A 14,735-nucleotide genomic window follows, 5' to 3' on the forward strand; every position below is an offset into this window, starting at 1 on the left:
GTTATCTGGCTTTGTCGTGATAACATGAGAGAAGGATTGCTGTTGGAGAAGTGAATCAACCAACAGTTAGCACGGGTAACCTGCACGAAAGCGCATTGTAGTTTTTTTCACGTATTTCATCCAGTCAATTTAATTTCATCGAACATTACACTTGATTCACTCATTAGCTCCGCTAGATAATGTCTTACTCTCTGAGATAATGTAGTAGAAATAAAATAAGAAAATATAATTAATTTAACTTACTGAGAATATATAATAAGAAATAATGAGGCTGTGTCAATAGCTAATGCGTTATTGCGAGCGAGTGTGTCATCTAGTCGCGCGTCAGAGCGCATTGTAGTTATTTTCACCACCAAATTCTTATGGACAGGGAAGCTCGCTAGATAGTCTTACTCTTTGAGCTCATGTAGTAGGAATAAAATAAGAAAATATAATTAATGTACTGACAATAGATACTAAGAAATAATAACAAATTAATAACAACAACAACAATAATATTCATAAAAATATATGTTGAAACTGGAAAACTGATTTTTTTTTTAATTAATTTTTTATAGATGGCTGGAAAAGAAAGGAGTAAAAGCAAGGTGTGGAGTTATTTTGATTTCACACACTTAAAGATGGTGTTAATATATATATTTAATTTAATATCATCTTTTACATTTTTTTTATCTAAAAATTCTTTGTGTGTTTATTTTTATCTGTTTTCTTATAAAAGTTAAATGTTCTTAAATATAGAAACTTGAATAAAATATTGGTTTTTAAAATTAATTTGAAAATGTTGCACTTTTTGACAAAATAACGGTCAAAACATCGGTAATCGGTGGGCTAGGACTCTCCAAAATCTGGATCGGCATCGGACCCAAAAATCTGGCATCGGTCGGGCTCTAGTCCAGAATGCCTCAGCTTGTCTTTTAACAGGGAAACACAAGAGAGAGCACATTTCCCCCGTACTGGCCTCCCTTCACTGGCTCCCTGTACGTTTTACAATTATTTGCCTACAAATCATTAAATGGGCTAGCTCCAACCTATCTCTCTGACCTGTTACATCCCGACGTCCCATCAGGGTCACTCAGGTCTGCTGACCAGTTGGTTCTGGTTGTCCCAGGATCTAGGTTGAAGCAGAGGGGCGATCGCACTTTTGCAGTGGTAGCCCCCAAACTCTGGAACGAGTTGCCTCTACACTGCCTGTTTTTGAATCCCGTTTTAAAACGCATTTTTATTCCTTGGCTTTTAACTCAGTATGAGAGTTGCTCTTCTTTTTATTTTTTATTTTTTTTTAATGATCTTATTGTTTTATTATTTTATTGTCCTTTTGTCTTTTAAACTGGTCTTTGTGTTTTTATTGTGTTGTTTTTAGGGTTTTGCTATTTCCAAGTGTGCAGCACTTTGGTCAGCTGTTGTTGTTTTTAAAGTGCTTTAAAAATAAATTTAGATTGGATTTGGATTGGAAATGCACAAGCATCATGGTCATCGAATGTGCACTTTCGGCCACAATTTCCAACCAATCTACAACAGAACAAGATGTGTTTACATGTGGATATAACAGCTGAAAGATCTTTGCATATTATAGATAGCTTTTCCAACAGTTCATAATTCACTGCATTTACTATAAAAGTTGATCACAAATATTTCAAAAGGTTGGCACTTAGCAGTGGTGCTACTGTAACTGAATAACTTTACGCTACAGTCAGATGACCTGTATGAAAGGCCATGTTTCAGAGTGTGGCTAGATTTGTAACTTCACTAAAGAGTGATTTTGTTTTATGATGAGATGATCTGTCATTAGCCAGAAATTGCCAGTTCTTAAATAGAACTTAAATAGGATGAGCTTAATATGAACAGAATATATCATATTAATTTTGTACGCAGGTCTCCGTGCACTGCCTGGCACAGACTTTTACATTTAACCTTTATGGTATAATTGGCTTGTTTCTTTGTGCTCCATCTATTTTCCTGACCAAAATGTGCCCATATTGGTAGAAATGCATGTACAGGAATGTGTACTAATGAAACTATAAAATTTGTTCACTTGGATTGGACAGTAATGAAGTAACAGCATTAACACACTGTTTTTATATACTGCAGTATATAGTCTCATTATATATTTGGGCCAAACCTATTTCTGACAGCAATATCTCATTAAAATACTGTAACTTCTGTTTTTTCTGACCCTCTAATGCATGGTACATGTTACAACTATTTCAGGTCCCCGCTCTGTAGTTGGACTGCTTTCCAGCAGACCAGCTCCTCCAACTTTTCAGTGGGGTTTCACTGTTCTCTGTCTTCTTAAAAGAAACAAAACTGAAATTAAACGCAACTCAAATAAAGAAACTTGCTCTCAGAGAGAGCTCCTGGTCTCAGCCCCGAACTGTGGACAGCAGCACACCTTTAAGCACCTGGGCTGATTAGCTAACGCAACCCAGGTGCGTGTGCTCTCCACCAGCCGGCACAACCGAGACCAATCCTCCGGCGGACCAAATGCCACAATCAGTTAACCCTCTGAGGTCTGAGGGTAAAATGAGACACACTGGTGATTGTGCCATGCTCTGACATTTGTGTAAATTTCATCAACTTTATATGCAGTGAGTCCAAAGTGTTTCATATCTCTGTTTTCAGCACAAACTCAGCTACAATAATATGACAGCAGTAAGTAGATCATAATCATATGTGGATTGCAAATTGCTCTAAAAACACACAAACTGTAAACAGTAGTTTTGAACATGCACAGGAATGTTGTAATAAAACACACTAAACAATTGTAACCAAGATTTTTGGTCTCTGAAATGTGTTCATCAAGGTCTTGGGTATCAAAAGATGACAAAATATTTTAGCAAATCCAATGAGAAATATAAAATAAATTGCTAAAGGTTAGTGTTGTGACTACTATTTTTCAACACCAGGTGAGAATGGGAGGGCAAATGGCCTTTCTGTAATGAATATGCATTGAGTAGGAGGATCTGCCAGCTAAGTAGGCTATTCATACCTGGCCGCATGCCTCCCCACCACTAAGACAAAGACTCAGTGAGCCATTTAGAAGACAGAAACAAAGACATCTTTTGATTTTCAGAACATTTATTGAAGCAAACTATACGCATGGAAGATGAGATGAGACTGGTGTACTCTTGCAACGCTTGCATGGCCTCTTAGCTAGTGGTGAACCAGGCCATGTTTCCTGATCAGCATCTCTGTAAATATGATAAAAACAAAATTGTTAGGAAATGTGACATCAAATCAAACTTTATTTATATAGCACATTTCCTTCAACAGGTGAAAATTAAATGTGCTTTACAAAAAAGGGGCAAACCACTAACTAATGAAAACAAAACTTAGGAAATGTGACATGGTTACATCATATACAAACAAAGAACCAAACAAACGCAACCAGACGCAGAGAGGTAGCCTATAATTTTGAGAAGCAATGGTTAGAATCGTTCGTAGTGTGGGAATTTACAAGCGCGCATATTAGTGAATATTCCTACAAACACACAGAGAATGTAATACAGCACACATTTACAAATAATGTAAGCTATCAACGAAACAACATTAGCTAAACTAAATAAACATTGATATTCCAGCTCTACTACACACAACTCATCAATAACAATGCCTCAATCTGAAGTAGGCTAGGTCTGTTTAGCTAAGTGGTTATTATATTGCTATTTCCCGAATTTACTTGCAGTATGCTAATATCGATTGTGCAAGGACATCAGTTTTAGAATCCTAGCCACGCCACTACACGCCAGGCATGGGCTATTTATTAACAATATGATCGAAAACAATACAGTCTACCTGCTACTTCTAACACACAACCAGACGCATTGAGCCTAGTCTATAATTCTGAGATGCAATAGTTTGAATCGTTCGTAGTGTGGGAATTTACAAACGTCATATTGCTGGATATTCCTACAAGCACAGAGATACGTTGCAATACAGTACACATATTTACCAATATGATCATAAGAAATATACTTACTCATGAAGTTGATCCTCAGCTGGATCAGTTCGCTGTTCGAAATGACACCGCTCTTTATCAATGTCGGCTTCCAGACGGACCATTTTCCAAAATTGAACGAAATGTTTACCTCAAAAGAAGTGAATTAGGCTACACTTTGACATTCCATCCTGCTTTCACATGCTTGGCATTTCTCACATGGATCTTGCATCGCCCCTCCCCTACTCTCCTTTTATGGAGAGTAGTTATAATGTCGTTAACATGTGAATGCGATTTGGGCGGACTTCCTGCTGAGCGAAATTCACATAGTAATGAGTAAGGATTAACAAAGCATACATGGTTTAATTAATCAAATTTAGAACTTTTAAAACAATTCATATTAATTGTCAATGGGCGCATTGGAAAGTCGCGATTCTAAGGTTTCTGTCAATGTTTTTGTTGCGTCTGTATGATAACAACTCGTGAAGTTAATCATCCAAATAGAAACGAAATCTTGCCGAACTCCGCCGGCGGAGCTCTCGACCCCAGAGGGTTAAAAGAAGGTGAGCATGAGTGGTCCTTTCCAAAAACGAAATGTTTAGATATGGTCAATAACAGTACAGTTGAAATCTGTTTTGATTCCAATTGCAGTTTTATCTAATCCATCATAGCTTGTTGTTTAATTTTGAAGTAGTATTGTATGATCATACTCATAACAGACTGTAATAAACATTCGCTTTTTTATTAAGTGGCTGTACTTCCTCACCTACAAAATGTAATTTAAGCGACCTTAAATTCTTAGTACAGAGCCCCTAGGGGTTGGCACGCAAGCGTGCCTGGATTGCTGAACTGAGACATTCAATACTACTGCAACCAAACTATGGGTTTAAAACAGAAACGCTTTGTTTTATTTTCATTAGTAGACGATACACGACAACTATGCCGAATACGGAGTTTCGCAGCGCCATCATTGTCGTCTGGTCGGTCATTTAACAGGCACCCCCCTCCCTGCAGTATCATCTGCAACTACACTCCCTACCCATGACATAATGGACAATATTGTCTATCTGGACATTCATAATAATATTCTTTCACCACTCAAAAATCGTATTCTGTCATAGCAACAAGATATACCCGACAATAGCCCTAAGATATGCCAATACAGCAGTGAAAACGCTGCTCACTGAATAACAAAATAAACAAGACAAAGTTTATACCATGTAATTCTACGGTCAATATCTGGGAATAAATACACAACCTTACCATTGGTTTTACATGTAGAGATGTCCCTTTTGAGACTGAGTGGTCATATATTGTCTTGGAAAATCCGTTTGTGAAATATACGTGCATTTGTGACGCCTGGGTACCTTCTAAAATAGCTGTGCGTAATACCACACGCGTTGTTTATGGAATTGCTGCCCTTTTTAGTACAGTCTGGCTTTATTGACAATTCATTTATTCAGTAGGTGAGAGTATAAGCTTTCTAATGATATATAACATGTCTAATTTTGCTTTTGGAATAGTGTTTTATAGGTCAGCGTAACCGTAAGTTTTACCATCATCGCATTCACTTACGCATTCACTCTGTGAACTTAATTTCTTGGAAAATACTATTATTATTGAGGACTTCTGAACATAGCTAAGCCATATGTTTGCTGATAGACCTAGCTGACATCATTTTCTGGAGTAAGACAGAAGCGGATAAAAATACATCATTGATTTACTGTCTCTGTCTGATCACAGATAAGATTTCATCATTGCTATGTAAGTATTACTGCTCAAAATATTTCAGTTATATATGGTTATTTTTTAAATTGAGTGTATTTAAATAGGTTAGTGGTATGTTATAATGAGAATATTTCTCACTGTAATGTAAGCGTTCGTTGGTAATTTAGTAGTTTTTGTGATGCATGCAAACGTGAGATTTGGAACATTGCCAAAACATGGTGGATGGTTGAAAATTGTTTTCGTGTCAACCCATCAGAGTACAGAGTATAGAAATGCATACAAGAGTTAATTATTACACATGTAGGTACTGTACCGAATTGTGTGACAATAGTTTAGCATTATTTTTTAATATGATATCAATGTTTCATCTTAAACCTTCTTAAGGGGCTCATTTATATGCTTTATAATGGACAAAAAGCATTTTATTCATTTTTGGTGAGAGCTTGGATGTGTTTCTGGACCCCTAGCTATTTTAGACCACTGTACTGATGGAAAGCTTGTAATTCCCTCTTGAAAATGATGCAACAATGAGTTTCTTCGTCAAAACAGTTGATTTGTAGTGAAATATGTGAATATGTTGTGATTTACAGCAATGCATAATTTAGACATTTTTGATAAATTTGGAGATGCTGGGTACACTGCTTAGTTTTTACTTCATAGACCTTTAGTAGTTCTACATATCCACCCTTTTTATGAACTTGTGGTCAAGAAGTTTTGATCCAGGTCATGTGTAGTTTAACCTGCTGTATATATGCAATCTCTCAGCATTTCATTGCAAACTAAAAAAGAGCAAATTCATTTTTGATTTTTTGCCTACACAATTGCATTTGTGGCACTTTATTTCTTCCAAAATTATGAATATAAACTAATTTAAGTTAATATTGTAAATGTTACAAATGTCTTGCTCCATTTTTCAAGTCTCTGTGGTGTTCCCATCTGGAGTTATCAAGCTTTAAATAGGGTACCCCCTCAATGGGCAACAATTGGCCAGATTTGGCATGTGCGCTCAGGGGTTGAGAGAACTAATGCTGTTGTCTTCTGAGAGGAAGAAATACTGCTCAGTGCTCTTCAGTGGTGCAAATAAAATCTAACTACTGTGTTCTGTCCATTTGTTCACAGCATAATGCATTTTCTGGTCTCTGAAATCCAAAAAGGTTTTGAGTTCATGAAAAAAAAAAAGCTAAAGTAACACAACCTTCATTTCTCTCTCTCCTAGGTGGGAGAGTTCCGAGCACATGCAGCCGAATGGACAGCCAATGTATCAGCAGAGTTTAAGGAGACACGTCGGCGTCTGAGTGTGGACATCTACGACAAGTTCCAGCGCGCCGCCTCCATCAAGCGCAAACTGTCAGCTGAGCTGGGCCTCAACCCCAGCCATGAGATGACCCCGGGCAAGAGGACCCTGTCCGTCAATTTCACTGATGAGCAGGAGCGTGAGGCCTTCCCCGTACTGTCCAAGAATGGCAGCCTTTATCTGAATGGTCTCAGCCCAGACAACGCTGAGCATGGGGAGATTTCTGTTATCCAGCATCTAAAATGAAAACACACGCACGTACACACATGCATGTATGCATGGCACACAGACAGAGACAAGCATGCTTACTCAAACATGGTCAGACGCACGCACACGCACACAAACACACACACACACACACATACATACAGAGGCCCCAGTCTGCATCAGATGAGAGGTGCCTCGCAGCGTATCATCAAAGATGAACCGACAGCCACGCCTGTACCATCCAACTCAAAACTTTAAATCATAGATCTGAACTGCAGTATTTATTGACTTGAAAGTATCAATTTGAATGTGTGGCTTATTCAACTTTAGACACTTTTTCTACTTTTCGGGTATTTAAAACACTGAGATATCACTTTATGCCTTGTGCCAGCCGATGTATTTGTTTGTACTTTGAAGAAGAATGTTCAGTTTCAACTGTGAGGTTTGAAGCAGAAGTGCAGCTTTTTACCATAGGAATTCTACCAGTGCCTTAAATATTTGCTTTTATTTTTCCCATTTAAATGCATGTCTGAATGAAAAAACTGCCAAATTAATGTTTTTTACCTTTTATTTTAAATGTTTTTTTGTGCCATTAGAGGGAGGAGGATCACAAATGAGGCTGATGGGCAAACCACATGATATTTCAGGCAAGGATTGGCAAAAATGTACAAAAAAGTATCTTGCTACAAATTTTTTACACCTGGTCTCACTTCCCATTCGTATCTATTCAATGAATTTCTTCCACAATTAAATTAGTACTACAAATGAGGGCGTCCCCGCATCACATGACTGAACAAGTTTCTCCAAATCAGTCTGAACCAGAACAAAAAGTGATTTACACCAGTAAATCAATGAAGGTAATCCAACATCGATATTAAATTTCAAATATGCATTTATAGAAAACCTTTTTTGTTTTGTATTTCCATTTTAATGCAATATGATGAATCATTCTCCAGCTCCATCTGTTCTTTATGTATCCCATTTGTCTTGTATTACTTTGCGAGCTACCCAGTCGTGTCCTGCTAGGTCTGTTTAGATCAGTGAGGCTGCAGTATTATGATTAATAATTAATTTAGCGTGTGAGCTAGCCAGCAACGCAGCGTAGTTTTTGGTTCTTTTGAAATGTATAATGCGAGAGAACCGAGCGGATCTGTCTAATTGAAAAAAAATGTCCCCGTTAACATCTTTGGGGAACTGCAATTCCCAGAATTTAATGCACGGTCTGTATGTAAATAATAGATGTAAAAATGTTTGGTTCTTTGAAGTAACTGTTTTGGAACCTCTGATTTAGGAATAGAGAATTGCTCATGCAAAACCCACAGTGAAATAAATGTTTTGTTTTGTTGTTGTTAGTTAAAACACTAGAAAGGCCAGAGCCTACGCCATCAAAATTAAAATTACTCCAACACTGCAAATGTAATACCCCATCCTTCTATGACTTTTCCTTAATATTTGGGCTTAACACAGTATGTTGATGTGCCCTTTTCACATTAAAAAAGAATGGCTGTATCGATGTACAAGAAATGTAAGAAATGAAAAGCCCAACAAGGCTCTAAAGTTTCTAAAGAAAGAGTTATTAATATGAACATGAAAAAATAGTAAAATCCAGAAACTTTCAGAAGCAATGCAAGGAAAATTAAAGCCGCAAGCGGCGTTGGGAGGGGTCCAAGCATTGGCACGATCGTGCCCCCTATGGAGCAATTTTAAAATGGCTTTGTCCTCATGACCATATACCTTCACCCAACATATCTACTGAATATCATGATGATTGTATAAAATATTGATGACTTATGGCCAATTTTGTGCTAAGAGACGCTGGCGGATGACTTAGTTGCGTCGCCATGGATGTGTCCTGGCCGCTTCCCGTAAAGGCCTTTACTATGTTGTAACACTTAGATGGCATGTCGTAACACTTAGATGTAGGTGTGTATGTGTATGTACAGCTGCAGAGCTTCCATGCCGCAACTAAAAAAGGTGTCACACTAGTGTTGTCACGATACCAAAATTTTGACTTTGATACCGATACCAGGTTTAGTATCACGATAATTGATACTGAAACGATACTGATTCAATACTCGGTACCTAACGATACTGAAATTACCTTAATAGATCAGAAACGTAATGACCACAAGGGTTGACCTCATTTTCGAATTCACGGTTTCTTAAAAACCTGGTTTATTAACAACCTTTAAGTTGAATCCTGTTCAACATATCAATAAGCATAGGCCTATAGTGTTACAACACTAAACCATAGAAAACTGTATTAAATGTATTTCAAAAATTAAACAATTGTAAAGTAAATTATCTTTAAACAGGTCTTTCACTTTAAAATAGATCTAAAAACAGCATATTTCAATAACAATACAGCATCTTCCTATAATAAAATATTTACAAATTAGAACAGCTATTGCTACTGAAGTGAACTGAGTCTAAGCTTGCATTGTATCAATGACGGAAAATACACAAGCGCACGTCACCTGACTTGCCAACCTTAGTTGCTACTGCCATCTAGCGAAGATTCTGACAAATTACACTTTTCATCCTCTCAATCGGTAATGCGGGAGACACATTTCCCTGGCTTTTACATTTGACGCAAAACTAACGAACGTCGGAAAATTCTAATACCGAACCGTTTCTTTTTTTTTTTTTTTTTAGTACCAAGAAAGTGCTGAAGTTTTGGTATACCGTGCAACACTACATCAGACACATGTTCCAATCCATTGCTCAGCTTATCAGAGAACGCACATTTCAGAGCGCCACAGAGACAGATAGAATAATAACACATAAATACACATTTCAAATAATAAATACGACATTGAGAAAAAACGAAACAAATATCAACTCGCGACCTGCGTACTGCGCGCAGAGTAGCCTACCGTATTATTTATTGAGACATTGGCAGATAATAAAATTTTCGGTTATGCTGACCTATAAAACGCTATTCCAAAAGCAAAATCAGACATGTTATACACCGTTAGAAAGCTTATACTCTCACCTACTGAATAAATGAATTGGCAATCAAACCAAATTGTACTAAAAAGGGCGACAACGCCGTAAGCAACAGGTGTGGTATTACGCACAGCTATTTTTGAAGGTAGCCTACCCAGGTATCACAAATGCGCGTATATTTCACAAATGGATTGTCCAAGACAATATATGACCACTCAGCCTTAAAAGGGACATCTCTACGCGTAAAACCAGTGGTAAGATTGTATATTTATTCAATGTTTAGTCCCAGATATTGACTGTAGAATGACATGGTATAATTTAAAAAAACTTTGTCTTGTTTATTTCGTTATTCAATGAGCAGCGTTTTCACTGCTGTATTGGCATATTTTATCTTTTTGCTACAGAATATTACATTACATTACATTACAGGCATTTGGCATACGCTCTTATCCAGAGCGACGTACAACAAAGTGTATAACCATAACCAGGAACAAGTGCGTCGAAAACCCTAGAGAGAAGTACTGTTCCAAGTGCAGGGAACAACCGCATAGTTCAACTTGGACCCTGTAGGTTAACACTCTGGGGTCTAAGGGTAAAATGAGGCACACCGGTGATTGTGCGATGCTCTGACATTTGTGTAAATTTCATCAACTTTATATACAGTGATTCCAAAGTGCTTCATATCTTTGTTTTCAGCACAAACTCAGCTACAACAATATGGCAGCACTAAGTAGGTCATAATAATGTGTGGATTGTAAACTGCTCTAAAAACACACAAACTGTAAACAGTAGTTTTGAACTTGCACAGGAATGTTGTAATAAAACACACTAAACAATTGTGAATAAGACTTTTGGTCACTGAAATGTGTTCTTCAAGGTCTTGGGTATCAAAAGATGACAAAATATTTTAGCAAATCCAATGAGAAATATAAAATAAATTGCTGAAAGTTAGTGTTGTGACTACTATTTTTCAACAACAGGTGAGAATGGGAGGGCAAATGGCCTTTCTGTAATGAATATGCATTTGGTAGGAATACCTGCCAGCTAAGTAGGCTATTCACACCTGGCCGCATGCCTCCCCACCACTAAGACAAAGACTCAGTGAGCCATTTAGAAGACAGAAACAAAGGCAACTTTTGATTTTAGAACATTTATTGAAGTAAACTGCATGGAAGATGAGATGAGACTGGTGTACTCTTGCAACGTCTGCCTGGCCTCTTAGCTAGTGGTGAACTAGGCCGTGTTTCCTGATCAACATCTCTGCAAATATAATAAAAACAAAATTGTTAGGAAATGTGAAATCAAATCAAACTTTATTTATATAGCACATTTCCTTCAACAGGTGAAAATTAAATGTGCTTTACAAAAAAGGGACAAACCACTAACTAATGAAAACAAAATTTATGAAATGTGACATCATATACAAACAAAGAACCAAACAAACACAACCAGACGCAGATAGGTAGCCTATAATTTTGAGAAGCAATGGTTAGAATCATTCGTAGTGTGGGAATTTACAAGCGCGCATATTAGTGAATATTCCTACAAACACACAGAGAATGTAATACATCACACATTTACAAATAATGCAAGCTATCAACGAAAAAACATTAGCTTAACTAAATAAACACTGATATTCCAACTAAACTACACGCAACTCATCAATAACAATGCCTCAATCTGAAATAGGCTAGGTCTGTTTAGCTAAGTGGTTATTTTATTGCTATTTCCCGAACTTACTTAGAGTATGCTAATATCGATTGTGCAAGGACATCAGTTTTAGAATCCTAGCCACGCCACTACACGCCAGGCATGAGCTATTTATTACGAATATGATCGAAAAACATACAGTCTACCTGATACTTCTAACACAACCAGACGCAGAGAGCCTAGCCTATAATTTTGAGATGCAATAGTTCGAATCGTTCGTAGTGTGGGAATTTACAAACGCGCACATTGCTGGATATTCCTACAAACACACAGATACGTTGCAATACAGTACACATATTTACCAATATGATCATAAGAAATATACTTACGCATGAAGTTGATCCTCAGCTGGATCCGTTCGCTGTTCGAAATGACACCGCTCTTCATCAGTGTCGGCTTCCGGACGGACCATTTTCCAAAATTAAACGAAATGTTCACCTCAAAAGAAGTGAATTAGGCGACACTCTGTGACATTCTTTCCCGCTTTCGCAGACTTGGCATTTCTCACATGGATCTCGCATCGCCCCTCCTTTAGAGAGTAATTATAATGTTGTTAACATGTGAATGCGATTTGGGCGGACTTCCTGCTGAGCGAAATTCACATAGTAATGAGTAAAGTTTAGCGAAGCATACATGATCTAATTAATCAAATTTGGAACATTTAAAACAATTTATATTATTTGCCAATGGGCGCATTGGAAAGTCGCGATTCTAAGGTTTCTGTCAACGTTTTTGTTGCGTCTGTATGATAACAGCACGTGAAGTTAATCATCCAAATAGAAACGAAAGTTAATTTCATCTTGTCGAGCTCCGCCGGCGGAGCTCTCGACCCCAGAGGGTTAAACTGATTAACACTAACACAAACAAGAACAGCAACAACGCAGTCTATGCAAAAATACAAGCAATAGTTAAGACGAGTGCATTAACTAAGTCACCTACGAAACAACAACCTAGTTACAACCCTAAGCTTACAGTCAATTTAGAGATTAAATTGAGAATACGATTTCTCTCAGCATAATGACGGATTTAAAGACTAAACAAACTCACCCGATATTGTCTTCAAATGGATCCATGCCAAAGAAAAGTAATGATTCATACTCTCAAAGCTTTTACCAACAAACTTTTAGTAGCAGAAAATGAAATATCAACTCGCCATCCATGCTACCTGCTTCCTACGCTCAGAGTACCGTATTATTCATTTAGACATTGGCAGAGTACAGCATAAATTGCGTCATTTGTATATATTCAATATTAGTAGCCTAATTGCAGCGAGAAACTGCAGCTGTAGACAAAAGATAGTTTGTTATGTTATGGTAGCAACGGAACGAAGCGGACTATATATGTATTGCCATCATTGTTTTATTATACCAGCGTGTTTTCGCACGTTTGCACAGAAACTCAAAACCTACCAATAAAATGGTTTAGCTATTTCTCAGCATAATGACAGATTTAAAGACTAAACGAACTCACCCGATACTATCTTCAAATGGATCCATGCCAAAAAAAGTAATTATTCATCCTCTCAAAAAGCTTTTACTAACAAACTTTTAGTAGCCTAGCATGCACTCTGGCTGGCACTGTCTTCCATTGCTTCCCCGACGTTCAGACCCTCCCCTCACTGATAAAAACTAGACCCTATGGTGTCGGATTACTTGCGTCGCCATGGATGTCGCTTGCCGTAAAGAAGTTTACTAGATGTCGTAACACTTAGATTTGGAGCTCCAGCTCTTCCGCACCCCAACTAATAAAAAAGTCCAAATGGCGGGCAAACAATATGGCGGACATAGGTGCTCCCAATGGCAGTTGTAGAGTTGTAGAGCACATTCAGATGCATCGGTCGATGAAGTTTTGTGTTGATCTGACTTACGGTGTGGGAGTTATGACCTTTTAAACATGACCCTTTGTTATAGTGCCACCATCTGGCCGACCTTGTAGTGCCAGAGTAGTGGGGGAACATAGGAACCCACCTACCAAATTTGGTTGGTCTACAACTTATGGTTGCTGAGCCTCAGACATTTTAGCGGAGAAAACTTCCACGCCCCAACGAAAAAGTCAAAATGGCGGACATAGGTGGTGCCAATGGCAAAGTTGTAGAGCACGTTCGGATGCATAGGTCGATGAAGTTGATCTAACTTATGGTGTGGGAGTTATGGCCTTTTACGCATGACCCTTTGTTATAGCGCCACCATCTGGCCAACATAGGTTATTTTTAGTGCCTGAGTAGTGGGGGGCCATAGGAACCCACCTGCCAAATTTGGTTGCTCTAGGACTTATGGTTGCTGAGCCTCAGACACTTTTAGCAGAGAGAAATAATAAGAATAATAATCCTAACAAATACAATAGGGTTCCACCAGCTTCGCTGCTTGGACACCTAATAATAATAATAATAATCCTAACAGATACAATAGGGTTCCACCAGCTTCGCTGCTTGGACCCCTAATTATAGATGCTCCACATATTAGTGAGTAATTATATTTTCTCAATTGTAGAATTGTAAGTGTACTCATTGTATTAATAAAGCTACCAAGGTTGTATGGTTGAACGTACCAAGCATAACTAGTTTGCTAGGTAAACAAAAATAATATTTTAGCTCGCTATTTCTCGCTATTTTTACCATGGCACTAAATACAAAAATGGTGCCAAAATGTAGTTCTGCTTGATATAACCATAGAAATGTGTAATTACGCAAAACATCAAACTGTGGAATTATTGGGAAATGATTATGTACTTTTTTAACATGGTTAAGTGTGTTTTATAATACAGGCCACTGTAAGGGGAACAATTTGACTGATATGGATGCGATGGGCTAAAATTAACATCATGCAGGTGGCAGAACTATGTCATCAATGCTGCTAGGGTAGTCACGAAGGAGCATCCAAAGATTTGCTGGGAATGGGATCAAGCCATTCCATT

At 37.7% G+C, this 14,735-nt stretch overlaps 1 protein-coding gene across 1 annotated transcript in view; it reads left to right on the plus strand.

Annotated features, from left to right (window-relative positions):
- LOC118229346 (potassium channel subfamily K member 2-like) overlaps window positions 1-7,997 on the plus strand; it is a 103,624-nt gene extending 95,627 nt beyond the window's left edge. Inside the window, exon 7 of the mRNA XM_035421241.1 lies at window positions 6,879-7,997. Coding sequence (XP_035277132.1) covers window positions 6,879-7,202 — 324 coding nt within the window. The 3' untranslated portion in view covers window positions 7,203-7,997. The remainder of the gene's footprint in view (window positions 1-6,878) is intronic.
- The last annotated feature ends 6,738 nt before the right edge of the window (window positions 7,998-14,735 follow it).

This window comes from Anguilla anguilla, chromosome 6 (assembly GCF_013347855.1).
Source record: "Anguilla anguilla isolate fAngAng1 chromosome 6, fAngAng1.pri, whole genome shotgun sequence".
Taxonomy (NCBI): domain Eukaryota; kingdom Metazoa; phylum Chordata; class Actinopteri; order Anguilliformes; family Anguillidae; genus Anguilla; species Anguilla anguilla.